Here is a 26,811-nt window from a genome sequence, read left to right as displayed (position 1 = left end):
CTGATTTTTACAGGTTGCACACGCAGCCGACACGTGTCCACCGCCCTTAGGACGGACAGAGGCAGGACAAATAGAATTATTTTCCGTTTTTTTGCACCAAAAGGCAGCACTGCGTATATTCTATGAACATGAGAAGTTTAATAACTGTGCTGTTTTCCTGCTAATGTGTCACAGAACGTGAGGGTAGCAGAGTTATTAACTGTGGCAGAGCAGGTATTTTTTTTCCCAATTAAGGAAAGCAAATGGCGAAGCCAGGAGTAAAACGTAGCTGGGTGCGTCTGATTTTTACAGGTTGCACACGCAGCCGACACGTGTCCACCGCCCTTAGGACGGACAGAGGCAGGACAAATAGAATTATTTTCCGTTTTTTTGCACCAAAAGGCAGCACTGCGTATATTCTATGAACATGAGAAGTTTAATAACTGTGCTGTTTTCCTGCTAATGTGTCACAGAACGTGAGGGTAGCAGAGTTATTAACTGTGGCAGAGCAGGTATTTTTTTTCCCAATTAAGGAAAGCAAATGGCGAAGCCAGGAGTAAAACGTAGCTGGGTGCGTCTGATTTTTACAGGTTGCACACGCAGCCGACACGTGTCCACCGCCCTTAGGACGGACAGAGGCAGGACAAATAGAATTATTTTCCGTTTTTTTGCACCAAAAGGCAGCACTGCGTATATTCTATGAACATGAGAAGTTTAATAACTGTGCTGTTTTCCTGCTAATGTGTCACAGAACGTGAGGGTAGCAGAGTTATTAACTGTGGCAGAGCAGGTATTTTTTTTCCCAATTAAGGAAAGCAAATGGCGAAGCCAGGAGTAAAACGTAGCTGGGTGCGTCTGATTTTTACAGGTTGCACACGCAGCCGACACGTGTCCACCGCCCTTAGGACGGACAGAGGCAGGACAAATAGAATTATTTTCACTTGTTTTACAAGCAAAAGGCAGCACTGCATATATTCAATGAATAATAACTGTGTTGTGGCCCTGCCTACACAATTCTTTCCCTGCAGTATCAATGGAGGGTGCAATGCTCTGCAGAGGCGATTTTGAGAAGCAAAAAAAAATGCAGCACAGCTAACAGCAGCCTGGACAGTACTGCACACGGTTAAATATGGCCCTAGAAAGGACCGTTGAGGTTCTTGAAGGCTACACTCACTCCTAACACTCTCCCTGCCTATGCAGCACTTCTGTCCCTAATGCCAGGTGCAACGCTCTGCAGAGCCGATTTTGAGAAAAAAAAAAATTGCCACTGCTAACAGCAGCCAACACACAGCTATCAGTGGCCCTAATAAGGACCTTTGGGGGGTCTTGAAGCCTACACTAACTACCAATTCTTTCCCTACAGCAGCTCCGGTACAAACAGCACTGTCCCTCATCTAACTCACACCGCATCTGAGGCGAACCGCGGGAGGGGCCGACTTTTATGTTCGGGTGACACCTGATCTTCCCAGCCACTCACAGCAGGGGGGTGGTATAGGGCTTGAATGTCACAGGGGGAAGTTGTAATGCCTTCCCTGTCTTTCAATTGGCCAGAAAAGCGCGCTAACGTCTCAGGGAAGGAAGTGAAAGTAACCAGAACACCGCATGGTGTTCGTTACGAATAACGAACATCCCGAACACCCTAATATTCGCACGATTATCAAGCTCGGAAGAACACGTTCGCTCATCTCTATTTTTTTTTTAATACATAGTTTTATTTCTTACTTAGAGACAAAAAAAAGATACAAAATCAGCACACTATAAATGATTATTATTATAGTTCTGTGAATACATTTGGAACACATGATATCTGTCTATAGTTGTCATTGCAGGCGTTTTCTTCATGTTTTTTGCAGACTGCAGTGTTACATTGTGTGTTACTGTAATCACACTGAAGATGATGCTGAAAGAAGAAAATACAAGAAAGTTACTTTACTGTACTTAACATTAGAGTGATATAATAAAAGCTGTAGCCTAAACAATAGCTGTGACAGTAAATAATGAAATACTAATATACAAAACACAAGGTGTATTGGTGGCGACTCACATCTTAAAAACCTGCTGGGGATTTTTATGTAGGTTTGCACAAAAATCCGCATTTTATATGTGCATTTTATTGCGGACTTTGAAGTTGATCCATATTAGAATGCACAGGTTACTAGTAGACTTTGACGCAGATACCAAATTCTGCAGCACATTTTTAAATTGATGAATTAATGAACAACAATATGTTTCTAGAGCCTGTTGTGTTTCTCGCACAATGGACTTTATTGCTAGTATGTTAAATGACTATTAAAAACAATAAGAAAACACTTAGAAGAGAAAGTAATATAAAAGGCATGTGTGTGTCTGTAATACACAGTGCTGGGAAAAAGTATTTGCCCTTTCCAACTTCTATTTTTGCATTTTTGTCACACTTGAATTTTCTAGATCAAACTACTGTTACTTTTAATATTAAACAAAGATACTCCAAGTAGACACAAAATGCAGTTTTTAAATTATGATTGCATTCATTGAATGAAAAATGTTCAGTTCTATTCAATCCTATGTAAAAAAGTAATTGCCTCGAAGCCACTAAATCAACCAGTAAATCAAAATTTTAATTGACAACTGGGTTTAGTTTCATTAATCACACCAGGCTTGATTACTGTCAGAGCTTTCAAATCTAAACAGCACTTAAAAAGAACTCCAGTGAAATCGTGAATGACACGATTTATAAATGGAGGAAACTTGGAATAGTGGTGGACCTTCCCATAAGTAGCAAGGCAACATAGATTGAAAATCTTAAAAAAATAAATGACCAATTACCCCGAAATATTGATCCAGAAAAAGACAAAATAATAAACAAACATGAGGTAGAAGGCAATTTTTCTTACTTCCTGACTACAAATCTGTCAATCAGAATAAATCCCTGGATCAACAATTCTATTAGTAGGAGCGATGGACCTACCAAAATTTCACCAACAGTTCATCCAGGGGGTAATAGAATAAGTAGTGACCATTTAAAGAACTGAACGCCTTACCTACCACAGTTAAGTTCAATAACACACTGGGTAAAAAATAGCATCCATGGGACAGTTGCAAGGCACAAACCAAAAAGAACACATCTCAAATTTGCCAAAAAACATCTAGATTGATGTTCTGCCATACAATGTGTATATATCTCCTTTTTCCTGCTTTTAATTCACTTTGCATTTTGTTAATTGACAAAAATGAATTAACATTTCTATTTTTCCTGAAAAAGCCAAAAATACCTGAAGGTCTGCAAAGCAGACACGGTCGCCATAGGCACGATCGCCATAAGGCAGGCACAATCGCCACCGGCACAATCGCCGTAGGGCAGGCGCAATGGCCTTAAGCCCTGAGGATATGTAGTCAGCCAGACAATAATGTGTGGAGGAGCAACTTGTTCCTGGCAAGCTAATATGCAGTCACCCACTCAACCCAGCCCAGAATGGGGAGGAGTGACTGCATATACTAAAAGCCTGCACATGTGAACGATACCAAAGATGTCAGCCATAGATAGGTGGTGACCCACCATACAGGATATCAACCCTGGCTGATATGACAGCGGGTTGCCCTGTATCTCTAAGGTGGGCCACACTGGCTGACATCTTGGGCTCCCCCACCAACTAGCAAACTACATACAAAAGTACTAATGCATACTGATAAAATGCGGGTGTTAGTACTGCATTTTGGCCAAAACGCATAGGCTGACGGACCGCGTCGAGGTCACACCGCTTCCGTCAGTACCTACGCTAACTCACGATAAATTACATAAAATCACAGAGGTGAGGAAAAAGAAAAAAACAAACACATTCACTGAAAAAGCCAAAAATACCTGAAGGTCTGCAAAGCAGACACGGTCGCCATAGGCACGATCGCCATAAGGCAGGCACAATCGCCACCGGCACAATCGCCGTAGGGCAGGCGCAATGGCCTTAAGCCCTGAGGATATGTAGTCAGCCAGACAATAATGTGTGGAGGAGCAACTTGTTCCTGGCAAGCTAATATGCAGTCACCCACTCAACCCAGCCCAGAATGGGGAGGAGTGACTGCATATACTGTATTTTGCCCAGGCTTTTAGTATATGCAGTCACTCCTCCCCATTCTGGGCTGGGTTGAGTGGGTGACTGCATATTAGCTTGCCAGGAACAAGTTGCTCCTCCACACATTATTGTCTGGCTGACTACATATCCTCAGGGCTTAAGGCCATTGCGCCTGCCCTACGGCGATTGTGCCGGTGGCGATTGTGCCTGCCTTATGGCGATCGTGCCTATGGCGACCGTGTCTGCTTTGCAGACCTTCAGGTATTTTTGGCTTTTTCAGTGAATGTGTTTGTTTTTTTCTTTTTCCTCACCTCTGTGATTTTATGTAATTTATCGTGAGTTAGCGTAGGTACTGACGGAAGCGGTGTGACCTCGACGCGGTCCGTCAGCCTATGCGTTTTGGCCAAAATGCAGTACTAACACCCGCATTTTATCAGTATGCATTAGTACTTTTGTATGTAGTTTGCTAGTTGGTGGGGGAGCCCAAGATGTCAGCCAGTGTGGCCCACCTTAGAGATACAGGGCAACCCGCTGTCATATCAGCCAGGGTTGATATCCTGTATGGTGGGTCACCACCTATCTATGGCTGACATCTTTGGTATCGTTCACATGTGCAGGCTTTTAGTATATGCAGTCACTCCTCCCCATTCTGGGCTGGGTTGAGTGGGTGACTGCATATTAGCTTGCCAGGAACAAGTTGCTCCTCCACACATTATTGTCTGGCTGACTACATATCCTCAGGGCTTAAGGCCATTGCGCCTGCCCTACGGCGATTGTGCCGGTGGCGATTGTGCCTGCCTTATGGCGATCGTGCCTATGGCGACCGTGTCTGCTTTGCAGACCTTCAGGTATTTTTGGCTTTTTCAGTGAATGTGTTTGTTTTTTTCTTTTTCCTCACCTCTGTGATTTTAACATTTCTATTTTTAAAGCATTCTTAATTTGCAGCACTTTTTCCCCACCTGTCTAAAAGTTTTCTACAGTACTGTATCTCTTGGTAACACTACAATATTTACTCCTTTATGAGAGGGCATTATTACTATTATAGATCCCTTCTCCTTAATGCTATCCTCCCGAGCTTAGTCATGTTTTGAGCTTTCATAGGTTGACACTCTTATCTGCTAAGTAACTAGACCTACAAGTAAATCAATACCCCTAATCTATAAGTGGAGGATTCTTCACACTTTTCATTCTAAAGGCTGGCTTACAAAAGCGTATAATCGGCGGCCGTTTTCACAACCGGACGATATACACTTTCATCTGAGCAGTTCACCCCTTTCCCTCCCCCTTACCGACTATCTGCCTCTCTCTGGCTCTTTGCAATGGGAGTGGGTGGGATGGGGGCAGAGCTTAGCTCCCACCCCTTCTTGCAGCCAGCAATTGGAGTGAGTGGGACAGAGCGGCTTAGCTCCACCCACACCCTGCCTTCCATTGTAAACACCAGAGTGAAGTAGAGAGACAGAGAGCCAGTGAGGGAGAGGGAAGCATATATTGGCTGGCCATGAAAACGCTTGCCTATATACACTCGTGTAAATAAGCCCATAGCGTGATATAAGGGCCCTGACCCTCAGATCTTTCTCCTTCTTCCAAGAGGTCTTTTAGGTCCCTCAACCATGCAAGGTCATTGATTTCCAGGCTCAGTTCCTCACAATATTGGCGGTCATGATTTTTAAAACATTTTCACCAATTGAATTTTCAAGCAAAAAGGTTTATGTCTTTCACCCACTCAAACATATTATATTTAACAGTAGTTACAAATCTTAATCCTCTGCAAAAGCCATTTCTCCAAATCAGTAAATTGTTTATCTGAGAGATTAATAATCTATAATAGTTCCACTGTATTCTCTACTACTCCTTTCTGTCCATCAGCATATACTGAATAATTAGGGAAGGATTTTCTAAAAAACTGGGATTTTCCCTAGCCCTCCAGGAGCCTCAGACCCTAAAGTTTCTTCTCCCTCCTGAAGAATGTCTATGAGAGTATTGTGTCCTACCGTATTATTCAGTTTTGTATCAGATGAATCATATTGAGATGTGTTCTGTCCACCTGGCTTGACTCTTTGTTGTCTTTAGACAGACTATGCCACCATCTTTTTTGCAGTCCTCATTGAGAGCAGCATAAGATAGAGACATTCACACTGATCACAGTCATATGTCTCCTGTGTAGATCTATGTAGTAGTTTAGGAGAAAATGTCATTTTATTTGTAGCACCTAGACACAAAGCTAGTCCTGCATATTTATGAGCTGCAGGCTAGCCACACACAACCAGCTCTCAAGCCAATGATTGTTTTCTGCTTATTACTGTGCATATAGAAACTGCTGCCAATCATTTGCTGGAGGGTTGGGTGGGTGTAGGTCGCCTGCAACTCATGAATATCCAGGACTACTTTAAGTAGTCTTCTATGTGTGTACTGCTATTGATTAAATGTAAGTTTCTCCCAAACTACTACACAGATCCACACAGCAGACATCACTGGAATCAGTGTGACTGTCACTGTCTTATGCTGCTATCAGAGAGGGGTGCAAAAAGATGGTGACAGTCTGTTAAACCCCTGAAGGACCATGTCCTTAAGGGCTTATTTACACAAGCGTACCCCGGCAGGTGTTTTCACAGCCGGCCAATATACACTTCCATCTGAGCAGTTCCTCCCTTCCCGACCCCTCACCGGCTCTCTGCCTCTCTCCGTCTCTTTGCAATGGGAGTGGGCGGGACGGAGGCAAAGCTAAGCTGTCACATCCGGAGGTTTCACCTTGTGGTTAATGGAGCCGATGGCACCCATTGATGTATAGAGAGGATCATGCTTCTCTGTCACAGCTGTGGCAGAGGATTTCTTCATCTCCACGGGGAGTCCCCTCATCATTGAACACTCTGACAGCACTGTCGCAGTGTTCAGTGACAAGGGGACTCCCTGCGTGAATGAAGAATTCCCCTGCCACACTTGTCACAGGAGCGCAATGTTTTCAATAGGGTCAACGCTTCTGCAGCCCCATTGGAAGAAATGGGCTGCCAGCAACCCCTGCAAGGATTTTTGGGGAAGGGCTTTAAATATAAACCCCTTCTTGAAAATTATCCCTAGAATGTGTAAAAAAAAATATTATATATATATATATATATATATATATATATATATATATATACATACATACACATACACTCACCTCTCTGCCGCTGCCGGGGCTCAGGCGCATCTAGCCACTTAGTCCTCTTGGACCGCTCTGAAGTTCTTTCAGCAGGCGGGGATTTAAAAAAGCCACCTGCTGAAAGGGCTGTGTTTGATTGGATGAGCACTCAGCCAATCACAGGCAGCGCTCAGCCATTCATTGAATTCAATGCAAAAGCGCTGACCCCATTGAAAACAAAGGGGGAACATCGTGCTCCTGTGCCACAGCTGTGGCAGGGGAATTCTTCATCCCCACAGAAAGTCACTGAACTCTGTGATAGTGCTATATAGTAGATCACCAACAGCACTACTTTTCACCACATCAGTGGCTGGACCTTTCAAATGCAACTGCCGCTAATAACATGAACGTATTCCACGGATAGAGTCCACAGGTGAAGAAAGGCGGCAGCATCCAGGTTTACAAAAATGAAAGTCAACCTTTATTCTCCCATGACATCAAAACCAGACAGCAACGTTTCGACCAGATAGCCTTTGTCAAGCTATGGCAATGACAGTGCTGTTAGAGTGTTCAGTAATGATGGCACTCCCAGCGGAGATGAAGAAATCCTTGGCCACAGCTGTGGCAGAGGATGGCAATCTTCTCAGTATCTTGTCAATGAGGCCGCCACTGCTGCCAGCCCCATTGACCAAAGGTGAAACCCCTGGATGTGACGGCATTCAGGCATTTCACATCCAAAGAATCCCGATGCCAAAGTTAGTTGTATTTTGGAATTTTCTGTCCTATTTTTTACCAGTACAAATTTTTTGCGCAGCTAAAAATCGGACATTTGACCGCGGCCATTGAAAAGCATTGGTTCTAATAGATGCGAATCGCAAACGCAAAAAACATGCACAACACAAAATGCTTGACTGACTGAGCCCTGAGGATGCATTCACACGTTACGGAAATGCTGCAGTTTTTCTACAGCAGAATTGAGGAAAAACCACAGTGGAAAAGTTTACTATCAAAGTGAATGGGATTAAAGCAAATCCTGTTCACATGTGGAGGAAGAAGAAAAAAGATCACTGCAGTTGCAACTGTTTTGTAACTTTAGCCTGCAACATTACTGCAGATCCACTGTGGAAATTCCACAACAAATGCGCAGTGCTCTCGCAATGTGTGAATGCACCCTGACTCTTACCTATGTTTTGTATGTAAAAAAAAACAAGTTCACATGGCGACCAATTACTGAAAATGCCTCATTCTGTATGTCAATAACTTCTTAAAACTAATTTTATTGACAAGTTTAAAATTAGGGCTACGGAACATACATATTCATATAGAACTGAGGACACTTAGTCACATCAATATAATTCTAACTCTAAGGCCTCATTCACACAGGCGACACAAAATTGCAACGATATTGCATTGATGGTCAGCGCAATTTTGCTGCGATTTCTAAGTCATGCGACTTTGTAGCACCACATGCAGCACTGCCTGTGATTGGTTGAGTGCTGTGACCAATCACACGCAGCACTCAGCTGTCAGTTAATGAATGGCTGAGAGCTGCCTGTGATTGGCTCAGCCAATCAGATACAGCTCTTTCAGCAGTTAGGGATTTTAAATCCCCATCTGCTGAAAGAGCTTCAGAGCAGTGCAGAGAAAAGACAGGCTGGACGCGCCTGAGCTCTGCCAGCTGAAGAGAGGTCAGTATATATTTTTTTATTTTTAACACATTCTAGGGATGATTTTCAGGGAAGGGCTTATATTTAAGGACTTATATTGCTGGTCCCATTGAACGCAATGGGAGAACATTGCGATCCTCTGCCACAGCTGTCACAGCTGTGGCAGGTGATTCTTTACTCCCCACAGGGACTCCCCTTGGCACTGATCGCTGTGACAGTGTTGTCACAGTGTTCAATGACAAGGGGACTCCCGTCGGGAATATTTACACCGCAGCGGCGGAGCGGTGAGTATATATATTTTTTACTTTTTCTATTTTTTTCTTTTACACTAAAAGGGATGTTTTTCAGGGAAGAGCGTATACTTAAAGCTCTTCCCCAAAAATCACTTCAGGGGTGCCAGCAGACCATTGCCTTCAGTAGAGCCGCCGGCAGCAATGCGGCTCTATTGAAGACAATGCAGGGACCTTCATACACGCGTGTTTTTGCGCATACAGGGGTGTGCACCTATGTACGCACCTATGTACGCACACGCTCGTGGGAAGCCACCCTTATGTTGTAGAAACAAGACCACTGCAAGATGGCACGAAATGGCATTCTCAACATTTGGTGCATTTGCAAAAATGCAACTTTGGTCGCAAAGAGAAGCCCTCATGAATTGAAAAAATGAAGTGACTCTGTCCCTAAGGGGTTAATAAAACTTACATATCATTCGGCACTTTTTCTGTTAATGTGCTTGGTTGGTATTTTTCATGCAGGTGCATTATATGGGAAGCTCAAATAATTCACAGGCATCAAAAATGCGATCAATAACATGATTGAGGAGGTTTCCCGGAATTATCAGATAGAAAGGAACAAACTAATGATAGGTGAGATAATAATGAAAGCATTTTGTTTACTGGAGTCATCCTTTAAACTGGCCGCAGCTTTAACCCCTTAACGCCTCAGGATGTAAGCTTATGTCATGGGCGCATGGTACTTCATGCAACTGAACATAAGCTTACGTCCTGTGTTTAAAGTGTCGCTGCAGTGCCAAATGCGGCGACACTGTAGTGATGATTGCTAACGTTGTTAGCAGCCAATCACTACTTGCGGGCGGCAGACCAATCACCGCGGTCCTGCCTCAGTGATTGCTGTGACTGATCAGTGAAATTTCTCACTGACCAATCACAGCGCAGCAGCCCAGTTTGCGCTGTTCACAGTGCGATCTCTCTGGAATCACTGAAGTGTGTTTCTGGTAGTTGTAGAGCTCCCTGTCTGTTAAGAAAGAGAAATTATAGTGATTGGTAGGGTAGTTGTCACTTTTGTCCTGGACTGCTAACAAGATCAGGGAACAAGGGACAGCCAAGACGGATGCAGGAACTAGCTTGTACAGGTGGCTAGATGCAGAACAGACAGAGAGCACCTCTGCAAGAAAGTGAAGTCCTGTATATCTCGACCGTGCCACGTAAATGCAAAATAAACTAAAAGGGAAATCCTTTCCTTGCAAAACCCTACCCCGGGAGGGAGCCCTGGCTTTTCGGCAGGCCAATCGCTTCCGGCAGGTGCGGACCCACACTCGTACCAAGACCATTACAAATCCCTACCAAGAAGCCCTGAGCACACAAGGTACAGTGCATGAAAATAGAACAAGTACAGACAAACAATAGACACAAACAGGGAACAAACCAAAGCACTGGAGACAGACACACAGCAGCACTGAGCAGGCTGACTGCTCAGGGCTCACTGAAAAATTCATCAGCAACTCCGAGGCAGCAAGAGCTGGATCTTATAGGGAGGAGGTAGAAGCCGATTGGCTGACAGAAATGTCAATCACCAGCCACACCTTTTTGACACTAGCAGGACTAATTAACCTATACTAGAAAGCACAAGAGCTGTTATCCTGGCTATTCTGGATAGAACCTACAGAAACTAGGTGTGGTAGCAAACAATTAACCATCTGCTGACTGAGACGACAGTAGTGTAGTGTGATCTGTAGTGTAGTATGATCTGTAGTGTGATCTGTAGTGTGATCTGCAGTGTAGTGTAGTGTAGTGTAGTAGGATCTGTAATGTGATCTGTAGTTAAGTGTGATTAGTAGTGCAGTGTGATCTGTAATGCAGTGTGATCAGTAGTGTAGTGTAGTGTGATGTGTAGTGCAGTGTGATCAGTAGTGTAGTGTATTGTGATTTGTAGTGTAGTGTAGTATGATCTGTAGTGTAGTGCAGTGTGGTCTGTAGTGTAGCTCAGTGTGATCTGTAGTGTAGTGTAGAGTGATCTGTAGTATAGTGTGATCTGTAGTGTAGTGTAGTGTTTGTCTTCTTTTGATGCACTGTGCAAAGCGGTTTAGTCATTTCCTCTTAAGCTACGGCGCTTGAGACGTTAACTGTTAATAAAATCGTAGCTTGCATGTAAATGTATCAGCCGTCATGTCATGTGGTATGTGAGAAGGTATAAATGGGAGTGCTTGAGAGTGGGAAAGAAAGCTACATGGAGACACCTTCAGTCTTCTTGTGGTGAAGATGGAAGCGGAGGAGAGATATCCCATGCTGTTTGTGTTCTTGATGTGAGTGGAGTGAGCCCCAAGAGAGAGTAAGAAATTGTAAGTAAATCTTCAGACAAGGCCAGTGCAGAGGAACTAATCAATCCTCTAATTATCTACTTTTCCTACGCGCCCGTCCAGAGTAAGGATGACTGTGTAGAGGTACACCCTGTAATTGTCACACCCACACGTCTCCAAGGCTGGGAAAATACTTCAAACTAATAATTGCTGTCAGAGTTTTTGTGGAATGACCCTACCCCCTTTCCTCCTCCGGGGTGTTCCCCTTCCAGGAGCAGTTCCTGGCAGATAATGTAGACTGCAGGACCAATGTCATTCTGAGTTTCCTTCCTAACCTCTGATCTTTTGTCTTGCCTGCACTGTAAAGACTTTAAGTGAACTGCCCTGTAATTATTTTTTTCAAGTTACCAAATAAAGTTTATGCCAGACTGTAACCATTCCTAAGGACCTGAAGTACTGAAAAACTGCCTCTGTCTGCATTTATTCTCCACTGAAAGTCATACCGGTGTGTAGGAACAGTGTTCCCCATTCTACTGTGCATTGGCATTCCCTATCCTAGGGGTGTCTTTGGTGGCCTGCAGTTATACTCTAGCCTTGGCTGTGTGTTATGCCTCAGGGAAAAGAGTCTGGTAAGTGCCACCATGACAAGCCATCATTTTACCCTCCCAGCTCCCCACGTATGTCAGGTGACCGGGGTCTCTCTATCAGACACTGCATAGGTATAGCGTGATCAGTCGGAATGCTCGTTTAGTCAGTGAATTTAGTTTAGTGTCTAATCGTATCGTTGCTAAAAACAAAATGTTCCTTTGTGTTCCTATTTCGTAGTCACCCATACTGTCATTAGTTAGTGTAGTGTGTGGCTAGTTAGTGTAGCGTGTGGTTAGTGAGTGTACCGTCAGCGTATCCCTCAGTGTAAAAAAATTAAAAAGTTCCTGTTGTTGAAAATCTGCAAAAAAATGAAAATGTTCTAATTTTTTATGCATTTTTCCTTAAGTCCTGTAAAACATCTAAAGGGAAAATACACTTTCTAAATGCTATTTTGAATACTTTGAAGGGTGCAGTTTTTTAAATGAGGTGATTCATGGGGGGTTTCTGATATACAGGCTTCTAAAATTCACGTCAGAACAGAATTGGTTCTTAACCCCTTAGTGACCAAGCCTGTTTGCGCCTTAATGACCAGGCCAAATTTTGCAAATCTGACATGTGTCACTTTAACATGGAAAAACACCAGAAAGGTTTTGCATATCCAAGCGATTCTGACATTGTTTTTTCGCCACATGTTGTACTTCATTTAGGCGGAAAAAATAGACCGATAGAAATTGTGTTTATTTATTAAAAGCGCCAAAATTGGGAAAATTTTGAAAAAAATCGTCATTTTTTCACATTTCCAACTGCAATATCTTAAATATGTGCAAACATTATATAGAAATTTTTGCTAAGATTTATATTTCCACCCGTTTACTTTATTTTGGGCGCACATTGGAAAAACTTTCGGTTTTTTTAAACCATTTAGGAGACGTACAAATTTAACATTACTTTTTAGCATTTTGAGGAACACTTTGTTTTCCTATACCAAGCAGAGATTGGAAAGGCTCATGAGTGTCAGAATAATAGATACCCCCCCAAATGACCTCATTTTAAAAACTACACCCCTTAATGTATTCACTGAGGGGTGTCTTGAGTATTTTGACCCCACCTTTTTTTTTCAGGAATTAATTCAATTTAGAGGAGAAAAAGTAAAATTTCATATTTTTGCAAATCTGTCATTTTAAAGACATATTTTTTTCCTATAGTTTACATGAAAATCAGGATTTACACCCCAAAATGGATACCCCTATTTCTCCCGTGTTCAGAAATATACCCATTGTGGCCCTATTGCTATATCTGAGTCCACAACGGGGCCCAAAATAAAAGGAGTAGTCAGTGTCTTTCAAAACAGAAATTTTGCTTGAAGTCCTTTTAGGCCCCATAGCACACATGTAGAGTTCTTGAGCGCCCAAAACCATAGAAAACCCCCACAAATGACCCCATTTTGAAAACTAGACCCCTTAAGGAATTTATCTAGGGGTGTACTGCATATTTTGACCCCACAGTTTTTGAATGAATTCAAACCAAGCAAAAGGAAAAAAATTGTGATTTTCGTTTTTTCGACAATTCTGTCATTTTAAAAACAGCTTTTTTTTGTACAGCACACATAAAAAGGAAGACTTGCACCCAAAAATGGATACCCCTGTTTGTCCCGTGTTCAGAGACATACCCATTGTGGCCCTAATCTTATGTCTGGATACACAACGGAGCCCAAAATGAAAGGAGCGACCGGTGGCTTTCGGAACACAAATTTTGCTTGAAGTCCTTTTAGGCCCCATTGCCCACTTGTAGAGTTCTTGAGCACCCAAAACCATAGAGAACCCCCACAAATGACCCCATTTTGAAAACTAGACTCCTTAACGAATTTATCTAGGGGTGTACTCTTCCTCGTCTCTCTCTATCCCCCCTCCCTCTCTCCCCTTCCCACATCTCTTTCTTCTACCACCTCCCCCGCCTCTCTCTATCCTCCCCATCCCTCTCCCCCTTTCTCTCTCTTGTTCGTAAGCAGTATTCTTTATATGAAACACTTGACTTTCCCTAGTGGCGCTGTTGACTCAAGCGCAACAGTGCCGATAGACTAAGAATAAGAAACTTTGATGTGGCCTGACAAGTCACTGAATGCATCAAACTCAAATTTTAAGTTTTTCCGGGGCAGTGGTGTGGATCTGACAAATCTAATGACACCTAAATCATCCACCAAAGGTAAAGCAAAGGGGTCAAAGTGTAGTGCAAGAAAAAGCATGTAGGCTTCTTTATATTAGATATGGTGGATGTGGCCTAAAGGTAATTTCTTTTGGAATGCCCAATGAACTGCATTGAGATGATTTCCCATCTCTTACTGCTGGTATTAGTACTTACTAGTGGACATACTTTAGATCTACAAAACTCGGCATTGAGAGGTACAAAAATTCCACTTAGAAAACTGCTGCAGAGTGACTAAAATGTGGTCAATACTATTTAACGTTTAAAAAAAAAGAAAACTTCCGGTTGCGGCGCCATGGAATAAGCAGCAGGGACAGAGAGCCCCGGTAACCCCGCTCCAGAAACAACCCTGAACACAGCTGCTGTCAACCCTTCAACCCCGAGAACCAGTCCACCGCTTCAGGGAAGCTCCGCAGAACAGCCTGGAAAGAAGGGAGACAGCGGCGCCAACCTCTTCAGCCCCGCTGCCGGCCGCGTGGTAAACCACCCCCACAGCAGCCCAGATACCTGCATCCATAGCCAGACAGCGGACCGCCGACGAGGAGCAAATCCCCGGAGTCCCGGCGACAGCGCTCCTAAGACAGCGCGGACGGAGCCCCTGGGAGCCGGAGGGAGGACAAGTGTGAGACGGTAGGAGACACGTGTCCCCCTCCCCCCAGGCAGAGCTGACGGCGGCCATATTGGTCTCTGCCCCATAAGCAGGAGATGGCAGCATAACCCTAGGGAAACCAGGAGAGCTGGATATATGAATCCCCCTGGAAGCAGTAGCAACAACACATAACCAGTGGGGACAAGGAAGACTAAAAACCCTTACAAAGAAGCCATTAGCCCCCCAAAGCACACCTTGGCATACTGGTACAGGAAGCCCAATATAAAGTAAAACTAGCCAAACTCTTATCTCCTCGGAGATTAGTGGACCTGCCACTCGTGCAACAATATATTTGGCGCATAACGCATGCAGCTTTGACACTCATGCCATATTATACCCTGCGCATAACATTGGCAACCTCACTACTCGGGCAACAATAGACTCTGCGCATAACGCTTGCAGCCCTGCAACCTGTGCAACAATAGACTCTACACATAACATCAGTAGCCCTGCAACTCGTGCAACAATAGACTGTGCACATAAAGTCGGCAGCCCTGCAACTCGTGCAACAATAGTCCCTGCGCACAACGTTCACAACCTTGCAACCCGCGCAACGATAGACTCTGCACACGTCTGCTGCCCTGCAACATGTGCAACAACATACTCAGCACATAACGACGGCAGCCCGGCAACTCGCGCAAAAACATACCCTGCACATAACGTTTATAGTCCTGCAACTCGTGCAACAATATACTCTGTGCATAACGTCTACAGCCCCGCAACTCATGCAAAAATAGACTCTACGCATAACATCTGCAGTTTCGCAACTCGTGTAACTATAGACTCTGCGCATAACATATGCAGCCCTGCAACCCATACAACAATAAACTCTACGCATAATATCTGCAGCTTTGCAACTCGTGCAATAATAGACTCTCCGCATAAAGTCTGCATCCCTACAACTTGCGCAGCCATATACTATATGCTCATTGGCTGCAGCCCTACAACTAGTGCAACAATATACTCTGCACATAACGTCTGCAAGCCTGCTACTCGTGCAACAATATAATTTGGGAAGAATGTGAGCAGTCCCGCAACCCCTGCAACAAGAAACTCTGCGCACAACGCCAGTAGCCCTGCAACTCGGGCAGTAATATACCTCGCGCATAACACTTGTAGTCCTACTACCGGTACAACAATATACTCTGTGCATAACGTCCACAATCCTGTTACTCGCGCAACAATATACCCGGCGTACAATGCCTGACCTTAACAAATATGGAGGAGTTTGTGGTCAAAACAAGGCGCAACAAAAATAAGCTAACGGAGACGCCATCAAAAACCCCGTTCAAAACAACAATGGGGAGAGAAGACACACTCAAGGATGGGGCCCCACTGGGAGAACTCCCAGGGTCTCCTACACCACTTGACCAAGAGAACCCAAGAATAAAAGATGCAGCATCACTTGATTATAAACACCTAGCAATTGAGGTCACAAAACGTATCTCTCCGGGCATACAGGAGACATTGGCAGCCACAGTGACAGGCACATTACGCGAGCTCCACGATAAAGGGACACAACATAGCAATCGTATCGAGACAATGGAGCTCGAGGTAGAAACCCTATCATCAGGACTCAATACCACATCTAAAAATATAGATCAGCTAAATCAAGACAATAAATAACTTTGGGAGCGATTGGAAGACTTAGAGAATAGGTCCCGACGAAATAACCTACGCATTATTGGAGTCCTAGAAACATACTTGCAAAAGGATTTACACCAGTTATACGAAACCACAATCCCAAACATCCTTTGGATTACCCACAAATGTAAAGTGGAACGTGCCCATCGCTTGGGACCCGACAGGCGAACATTCTCCACGGAATAAACCGCAAGCAATAAAGCACGTCCAAGACCCACAATAGTGAAATACTTAGACTATACAGATAAATCATTGATTCTGCGGAATTTCAAGAACCGCAACAACTTGCTAGAAATTGAGGGACACAAAATCCTGATTTTTGCCAACTATTCAGCAGAAGTCCAACGGAAGAGAAGAGCGTTCTCTCCTATTTGTTCAGAGCTCCACAAAAAAACAACAAAAATTTGCTCTACTTTACCCTGCATTATTGAAAGTGTTCTGCTCTAATGGAACCATTCTTACTTTCCAAGATCCGGAAAAAACAGAACGAGAGCTATCCTTGAGAGCCGATAGGAGATCGCAGCACAGACAGGGAGATCGCTCCACCCAACACCAAGCGAAAACAGGAGACGACGTGAAGACACCCAGAGCGTCCCCGAAACACCAAAGGAACAACACCGCAGGCCCGCGCCGGAACCAACGACCCCCCCGTGACATCCCAACAGGGTCGTGAGTATGCGACCTCACGGAAGGGACATTATGGGGACAATTGGGAAAATCGCCATGAAACAATAGCTGTGTGAAAACAAAAAATGGGGGGACTGATTATATCGCTAACAGGTTTAATTGTTTTAATACGATTTACAATTATCTGGAGTGGAAAGTTAAAATATGCAGAATAAAAATGGAATTAGGTTTAACTTGATTCCATGACGTAATCTACAAGAGGAGCAGATTGGTTTAACAGTCTGAAGATATCTACAGTTGCAGTTTCGCGACTGTAAGAAGCCTAAGCTCCCTGATGACAATCACAGAAAAATGGCCGTTACTTACTGACTGAGGAGTGCATATAGATGCATCCTCCTCTCACCATGCAGGTAGCTGACTACCAAATGGAGGAGCCTGTCTCGCACAGGTGTTATTGGCTGTTATTTTTCTGTAATTGTTTTAATTCTTGATTTCCCCTTCTGTGATGCATTTATATTAGTGTAGGGACCACTACAACGCAAGGAACCGTGAAGTGGTTAGTAGGCTCATGTATCTTGGCCAACATTCAACCAATGCCTTGCATTTATTATCTATCATTCACATGCAGTGTGGCATTAAGACTCCAGGGGGAGCCCAGGGTGGCAGTACCAATGTGGTTCACTGATGGATATGCAGGGCAACCTGCCGAATTATCATGGCATCATTAATAGGTTGCTGGTCTGCATGGTGAACTACATATATCAGAATGGTCTGGCACCCTGTATCCACTATGTGTGGGAGTTTATACCAAGCATCCACCCCCCTCATTATCAAGAGGCAGTGTGAGTGGGTGTCTTACCGGTGTCTTGCACAGGTGTTATTGGCTCCTCCATTTGGTAGTCAGCTACCTGCATGGTGAGAGGAGGATGCATCTATATGCACTCCTCAGTCAGTAAGTAACGACCATTTTTCTGTGATTGTAAGCTCCCTGATGAGACTTACGAAATAGAATTGAAGGAGGTCACTTCATGCGCCCTTCCTTAGGGGTGATGCAACGCATTTTACCCTAAGGGAGACTGCATTACTACCCCTATTGATATAGGCCATAGGGGTCTAGAAGTAGAAAGAAGAAGATTAAGAAAATATTTGACGTTAATTGAGAGTTAATAATTTAAAGTTGAAACCTTTTCTTGTTCTGTTGGTTCGTAGGGGCATTTTAAGCATCCAATTCCTACCTAAAAGCTACCTAGAAAGGAATTTAACAATATGCAAATCATCTCATGGAATGTAAAGGGACTTAGATCACCGCAAAAACGTTCGGTAATACTATGCCACTTAAAACGTCTGAAAGCAGACATAGCCTTGCTTCAGGAAACACACTTAGGGGAGGAGGACTACTTTCGGATGCGCAGGATGTGGGTCGGGGAAATGTACGGATCACCAGCAGTACAGTCAAAAGCAGGGGTACTGATTTTAATTAAGAAGGGGTTAAATATAGAAGTAGAAGGACAGTGGCACGACTTGGAAGGGAGGATAGCACTCCTGCAGATCAAAACAGGAAAGGAGAGCTACAACATCTATAATGTCTATGGCCCCAACACCAACAATAAACAGTTCTTAGACAATCTATCGGACAAAATACTGGCAGACACCGAGAAGAACAAAATAATAGGGGGTGACTTTAACGCGGCTATTAAGATGGGTGAGGATAGGCGTAGCCAGGCGACTTGGAGCGACCGGATCAGATATCATGACCTAAATTTTCTAAACTTTATAAATAATTCTGCCCTAAGGGACGCATGGCGTGAACTTAACCCAGAGGGGCGAGAATTTACCCATTTCTCACACGCGCACAACTCATGGTCCAGAATAGACTACATACTAATGCCGTCCCTTTTAATGTCAAAACTCACAAAAATCTCCATAGGGGAAATGGTGGTATCAGACCATGCGCCAGTGATATTATCGCTGCGCGAAGAAACCCCTGAGGGGCACAGATTACATATGGAGATTCCCATCATACCTAGCAGAAGATGAGACGTTCTGCGCACTATTGCAGGGGTGGTGGATGGAATTTATGTCTGACAATGAGGCTCACTCGGACAACCCTCAGCTACTCTGGGACACAGCCAAGGCAGTTATCCGGGGCAGGGTAATCTCATACGTGATTTCCTTGAAAAGGAACATTAAATATAACGTTAGTAGATTCAGTAAGCAACTACGCGATGCATATACCCAGTTTCAAGAAAAACCAAATAGCCAAAGCAAACAGAATTGGACAAAAGGAAACATATGAGACCTGGCTACAAAAAAGGGAAGCGCTAGCGTATTCACGTAAAGAGGCAAAACTATTTAAATACGGAAACAAGGCAGGGAAAATCATGGCCAACCTGGCAAGAGGACCTTTTCAAAGGTCTAACATCTCATGCCTGAAAGACTCTGTGGGAAAATCACACTCTCACTCCCAAAAAATTAACAACATATTCCTTGAATTCAACTCGAAACTATACTCACAACCACAATCACACATAGCTACTGGGGAAGATCTATTTTCAGACACATCGTGGCCCAAATTGACTGAGGAACAATCAAATCTACTAAGCACACCAGTGTCCCAAGGGGAGATAAAAGAAGGCATCAAAAAGATGGGAAACAATAAAGCTCCGGGCCCAGATGGCTATACGAGCGAATTTTATAAAATACTAAAAGATCAATCGACCCCACTACTTGAGTCACTATTTAATGGATATATGCAAAATAACCCAATCCCCTCGGACACAAACGTGACATATATCAAATTGCTACCCAAACCTGGTAAAGACCCCACAGAGGCCAAATCGTATAGACCAATCTCCCTAATAAATACCGATCTGAAATTAATGGCCAAAATTATGGCAGATCGCCTGGCCACCATTATGCCTCATTTGGTCTCTCCAATGCAGGTGGGCTTTACGAAAGGCCGCTCAGCAATTATAAACATACGGAGAATTCTGACAATACTAGATGATATTAAGATACACCCAAACGCTCACCTTTCCCCAGCCCTTCTCACAATAGACGCCGAAAAGGCTTTCGACAATGTATCATGGTCTTGGCTGAGGAAGGTGATGGATAAGATGGGCTTCAAAGGCCCTTTCTGCTCCTACCTGTGGAAACTCAACTCTTCTCCACAGGCACGAATTCACACCCCGGGCTTCCTATCCCCAAGCTTCCCCCTACAAAAAGGGACGAGGCAAGGCTGCCCCCTATCACCACTTCTATTCAACCTGGCAATTGAACCATTAGCACGAAAGCTAGAAGGCAATACCGAGATAAGGGGTATAGAAGTTCAGAATAAAACCGTAAAAACCATGCTATTTGCGGATGATATATTGATAGCGCTCTCCCGACCAAAATCAGACCTACCACGGGTCTTTGCCATGCTAGAAACCTTTGGAAAACTCTCAGGATTGAAAGTAAACACCACGAAATGCAAACTATTAGATATCTCCCCTCGGGGCAATCTCACAGATACAAACACTGGAAACTACCCAGTCAGTATAGCAAAGTCACATATCAAATATCTGGGCATAAACATAGGTAAAAAGCCAGAATCCCTTTACACATTAAACTATCCCCCAATAATGCTCAAAATAATAAAGGAGCTAAATGGATGGAGCAACCTCCCTCTCTCCCTCACGGGTAGATGCCACTTGATCAAAATGATCAGCTTCCCAAGACTTCTCTACCCACTACAGACAATTCCCCTCCTACTCCAAAGGCGCCACCTAGCAAAACTACATACAGCATTCACAACCTTCGTGTGGTCACGGAAAAAACCACGCGTAGCCTTAAAAAATTAATGCTCCCCATAAGCGGAGGAGGACTCAACTTCCCAAACATTCAACTATACAATGTGGCTAGCCTTATGAGGCACTCATTAGATTGGTTACGAAACTCTCATGATTACTCAAACACGGACATAGAAACAGAACTGTTTACTCCATGGAGCTTGAACGCCTTACTACACACAAACTACTCCAATCTCCCAACAGAGTGTAAACACTCAATAATGGCAAAAAACACTATAGCAGCTTGGAAAATAGTCTGAAAAGCTTTTGGTCTACCGTACAAGCTCTCTAAGCACATGAACCTGTGGCAACACCCAGAATTTAAGGAGGGGAGAGAAAATAAAATGTTCGAAATGTGGCGACATAAAGGGATTATGAAAGTCCATCACCTCATCCATCTGGAATACCCCAGATATAAGACCTTTAAAGAGATATGTGAGGAATATAGCCTACCCCCGTCCCACTTCCTGCCATTTACCCAAGTGCGTAAGTTCCTCCGGGATAGACTAGCGGACATAGCTAAGGAGGCGATACTCAACCCAATAGATAGCATGGTAAAAGATTACACATACAAACACTCAATTTCAAGACTTTACACTAAACTTAGAGGGGGAGGGGTGACGAAAAACAATTTTAACCCTAACCTATTCAAAAAATGGTCCCGAGAACTTCAAGACACAGAGCTACCCGAGAAACTGACTGAGAGTTGGACTTCGGTGAGGCAGGCGGTATCAAATGAGAGATGGAGGGAAACCTACTTTAGAATAATCCATGGAGCTATATACGGTTTTGACAAGCCACAAAATCCAAAAGGGCCGACTAGACTACAAGCGTGTCCTAGGTGCGCCCACCCAAAGACCGACTTCTTACATGGCATATGGCGTTGCCCCAAAATACAGAACTAATGGACAGATGCGCAAAAACTAATCCAAGATATAGGAGGACAGCTCCTACAATTAACTCTGCAGACGTACATCTTTCAACACTTACCTAACCAGACAAGAAATTCCAAAATGACTTACACTATATTATCGATCAGCAAAAGATGCCTTCTAAATGACTGGCTATTAGAAAAACCCCCGCGCTCAAAAGATATTATACAGAAATTAAAAAATCTGCTAAAAGTAGAAAGGATAGAAATAGAAAGACAAGTAGAATCCCAAGCCCCAAAATTTTTCAAAAAGTGGAAAAGATTTATAGAGAATTTCCTCAACCCTCAAGAAATACATGAGTGCATGAATCAATTCACTAACACCTCATGGTACTACATTCAAAAGGACACAAACCAACTAGGATCCCTTGAGATTAGATGATGGGGCGCGAGTGGGGGGTCGGATGCTGATGAGATCTACCGCGAATAAGTTAATTGTTTATAGATACTTGGATCTTTGTTTTCAAACCACTGTATTAAAAATTTTGGGGACTTAGGGGAGGAGGGTTGTTGGGGGGGGGGAGAAAAAAGGAAAAACAGAAGATATAAGTATGAATAAAATGATATACATTGTAACCACTGTACAGAAAAACCATGTTAACATCTATAGGCGATACCACCACTGTAAATGGATATTTTGAATATATGACTTTTGATGTTTACCAAAACTTGTACATGTATGATCTTCCTAAATGTCAATAAAAAAGAGTTTAAAAAAAATAAATAATAATAATGTTCAAAAAAAAATGTTCTCAATACTTCAAAAATCATAAAATTCTACTAATTTGAAATTTAAAAAATTCAGCAGTTCTGATATTGTGCACATCATTAGTCTTGGGAATATCAGATCTGATTTTATTTAAATGTAGAAAAGTAAAAATATTTTCTTTACCTGAACATGTCGGATAACTCACTGCTAGCTCGGAACATGCTCCAGTTGGTTGACCCCGATGGTAAAATCCGTTCTTACATTTAAAGTGGATTTCTTCACCTTCCATGTAGAGAACTTCATTATCATGTACTTCATCCAAATCTAAATTGTTTTCATCCAGACCTTCCTGAGTTATGCGGCATGTCTCTATGAGACAAAATAGAAAAAATTATTGTAAAAGTCATTTTGTAATATAAGTACTACAGTGACGCCTTGCCTAACTTTCAGGTGTTATAGCAGCATAAAATGCACGAGCATTCTTTAGGCCCTAAATATAAAAAGAAAAGAGGTCGCAACTTGATTATTCTATTGCAAAAGTAGGTGCACACCCATATGTAATGTAACTTCCCAGTGTTGTACAAGCATGAAATTAGGCATGAGCATTCTTTAGGTCCTAAATGAGGAGAATGGGAGGGGTGGCACCTACTGCAGACGGACATTTGTACATGCAGCCTTTGAAGAATCTAACACTCATGTATGTGTATACATATTTTATTTCTCGGTTCCTCTAAAGTAACACTGACTTCATAAAATTTTCTGTGCGAACAACCCATAAACACCTGTATCAAATTAACTCAGGTGAAGCCGGGTACATCAGCTTGTTTATCCAGATGTGAAAAAACCCAAACTCCATGCATACCAATTTGAACTTTTTTAAATTTTCTGCCTTTTGATAAAATGAGTCTATGGATATGGATAGTACAGAAGAGGGCTTCCAGTTCTGGACACCCTTTATGTGATAGAATGGAAAGACTCTGTATGAGCATTCCATAGATGGAACGTCTTTTAAATGTATGTGGCTTCCTTCAGTAACAAAAAAGTTGATTGCCTTTGTAGACAACCACTTGTAATTAATGGCAAAAAAAGCTGTAAAATGTATGCTTAAGGCCTGTCACACAGGCAACAAAGTCATACGATTTTCTAGCATTGTGACAATGCTAAAAATCGCATGTATGTGAAGGCCCATGCTTTCGTATGGGTTCCTTCACATTTGCGATGCCTTGTAGCTTGGCGCTCATCTAATCAGAGTCAGCGCTCAATGAACCAATCACAGACATTCATTGAATATTTTCAATGAATGGCTGAGATTGGTTCATTGAGCACTAGCTCTGATTAGCCAAGCGCCATGGCGTTCAGCCATTCAGAGGCAGCGCTTCCTGGAGGGGGGGGGGGATTGGAAATCCCCGGCCAGAAAACATGGCTAAAGACCAGTGATGGGGACTGGGGAGAAGACGCGGCAGGGCTGACAGTGCTTCTTAGGTGATGTATGTGTTTTTTTTGCTTTTTTCTGCATATAGGGCTTATTTCAACCCTCCCCCACTCACCCCACCCCACCCCCCCGCCCCCGTCGAAAATCTTTTCACGTGGTGCTACAAAGTTCCGCGACTTTGTAGCACAACAAAATTGCACTATTGCCCTGATGCGATATCGCTGCAATTTTCTCACAGCGATATCGCGATGCCCGTGTAAACGAGGCCTAATAGAAAAGGTTGTGTTAAAATAAGAAGGAAAACGGGAACTCCTGAAAAACTTCAGTATTTTTAAATTTAAAATGTGAATAAAGGTTTTACAAAATTTATTGATTTTTATGTAACATCTTGATTGATAGCAACAATGAATATTAAATTATACTTACTTCCAGAGAAGCATCTGGGATACTTAAATTTCCCATCATAACATTCAATCTTAAAAAGTGCTTGATTTGGTCGTTTAAATCCTGACATGCAGGAAACATATAATTCAGTTCCATGTTTATAATTGCTATCAGGAATACTTTTCTGGTCATCAGATGACACTAACTGAATGTTGCTTTCACTAAGACCTTCTGAGGAGATTTTGCATGGACCTGAAGGAAAGGTAAAAGGGAAACATTTTTTTTTATTCTTTTAGAGCATCATGAATATTTCTAGAGGTTGAGTTGAATGTACTTACGGTAACATACGGGTAGATCAGTCCATTGACCATTCTCACATTTAGCATTTATAGGGCCATTTATCACATAGTTTTCATTGCACTCAAATGCCACAGATGAGCCCGAGTCATATCTGTCCTGCCGTTCAGTTTTGAGGAATCCATTTACGATTTCTGGAGTCTGGCAGCTTTCTAAAAAGTCATAAGGACAAGAATTTTAGAACTAGTTAGAGCTCATAGAAAGTGTGCACAGCTCCTCTTTGATGCATACATAATCATAGTTATCATGTCAATAACAGTGACAGTCATCAACTGGTGGCTGGTTTCTTTTGGATCAGTCTTTGCTGTGACCAATAAGGCATGCACCATTTTTTAAACCATCCAAATGCAAAATTACATAAAAAGATATTTTTTGCATGTATGAATTATGCTTTCATAAAAGCAATTTCTTTTAATAGCAAGAGTGAAATAATGCTGCAAAAAAGCCCCAATTGTTCTATAGGTGTGAATTTAATCTAAGACCTCATTCAGATGGTGACATTTTAGACAATACTTTCATCAGTATTTCTAAGCTGGTTGTTCTCGGTAAGAAAAACTAAGTAATCCTGTAGACAGGAAACATTCTATTTGGCTAACAAAAATATATGATGTTATAGAGAGCTTTCAAACCTACGCAGGGTTTTTCCTAAGGCATAATGGAACAGATCTAAAGACGTACTTATATAAAAACATATACACATGATCTCATGGGAGGGCACAAACATGGTGTGCTTAATTTGCACTTGAAACAAATTCCACAACAGGATAATGGGGCACAGATATGATGCAATTAATAGCCCTTAGATAAATACCAGGAAGGGATGAGCATAGCAGTAAATACTAAATTAGTCCAGTGACAAGGAATGTGACAGTTTTATAGTATCTAAATTGATGTTAGGGGGTCAACAGACCAGTGTGTTACCTTTGCTCTGGCTTTCACGTTTCTCATAATCTCCACCGATGTAAAAGCCCACCTTATTCCATTTCTGATACTATCAAAGGTGGTTATAAATTTATATTCTCAAATTCTTATGTGATAATTATATCATCAATGTAGCAAAAGTAGGCCAATTGTTTGCTGGGGCAGGGGGCCAGAAAGTCCCTCTCCAGTTCTGCCATGAACAAATTGGCATATTGCGGTACCATTTTACTGCCCATGGCCGTTCCGATGAGTTGCAGGAATATCTCTTTGCCAAAAGGAGAAATAATAGTGTGAGGATAAATCTTGTGAGTAGCAACACCGATTCAGAGACAACCCCACTGGCCTCAAGGTGTGCCTAGCAGTCAGTCAGTGCATTTTCATGTGGGATGTTGGTGTATAATGATTCCACATTCATAGTGGCCAGGACAGTGCCATCAGGGAGGGGACCAACGGTTGACAGTTTATTCAGGAGGTCCGTGTTGACCTGCAAGTAGCTGGTTGTATTTCTCACTAGTGGTTTAAGGACACCTTCTACCCATCCTGAGATTTTTTACAGAGAGGGTTCCCACACCTGAGATAATTGGCCTCCCTGAGTTGCCAGCTTTGTGTAGCTTGGGAAGCATGTAGAATACACCAACTCTGGAGTTCTCCAGTATTAATTCCAAAATGTTTGTGGAGCCCACAGACAGGCATTTAATGACCCTTCTTAATTCCCTTACATATTTTTGAGGCAGTACTTCATCCAGTCTGGCGTAGTATCTGGTGTCTGTCAGCTGTCGGTCTGCTTTTTTTCATGTAGTCTGATGTATTCATGAGGACTATAGCGCAATCTTTATCAGCAGACTTAATTGTGATCTCCTTGCTGTTTTTGAGTGCATAGATGGCCCTTCTTTCCTGCATATTGATACTAAATGTTTCATTTTTCTGCTTGTCCAGTATAGTAGACTGCACCTCATGTCTAAATGAGGCTATATATTTGTCCAAAGTGGGGTTGTAGCTAGGAAGGGGTGTCCAACCAGATTTCTTCATAGCCCCTAGTTTCTCCTGTGTTTGAGTGCTTGAAAGTCCTGTGTCCTATTTGTCATGGAAAAACTCTTTCAGTCTTAGTCTCTTGAAATATGCCCCACGTCACTTCAGAGTTCTGTTTTGTCGAGCATTTTAGTAGGACAGAATGAAAGTCCCTTGGAGAGC

General features: G+C 42.8%; 1 protein-coding gene across 3 annotated transcripts in view; it reads right to left on the bottom strand.

Annotated features, from left to right (window-relative positions):
• Positions 1 to 1,685: 1,685 nt before the first annotated feature.
• The window catches only part of LOC136621574 (complement factor H-like), a 1,208,893-nt gene continuing 1,183,767 nt past the window's right edge, over positions 1,686 to 26,811 (bottom strand). For all 3 annotated transcript variants that reach the window (XM_066597131.1, XM_066597135.1, XM_066597136.1), the window contains 4 exons: positions 24,681 to 24,851; positions 24,385 to 24,594; positions 22,710 to 22,895; positions 1,686 to 1,879 (listed from right to left, as the gene is read on the bottom strand). In XM_066597131.1, coding sequence (XP_066453228.1) covers positions 1,863 to 1,879; positions 22,710 to 22,895; positions 24,385 to 24,594; positions 24,681 to 24,851 — 584 coding nt within the window. In that variant the 3' untranslated portion in view covers positions 1,686 to 1,862. The remainder of the gene's footprint in view (positions 1,880 to 22,709; positions 22,896 to 24,384; positions 24,595 to 24,680; positions 24,852 to 26,811) is intronic.

The sequence above is a fragment of the Eleutherodactylus coqui genome, chromosome 3, assembly GCF_035609145.1.
Source record: "Eleutherodactylus coqui strain aEleCoq1 chromosome 3, aEleCoq1.hap1, whole genome shotgun sequence".
Classification (NCBI taxonomy): domain Eukaryota; kingdom Metazoa; phylum Chordata; class Amphibia; order Anura; family Eleutherodactylidae; genus Eleutherodactylus; species Eleutherodactylus coqui.
This window is presented reverse-complemented; position numbering and strand designations above follow the sequence as displayed.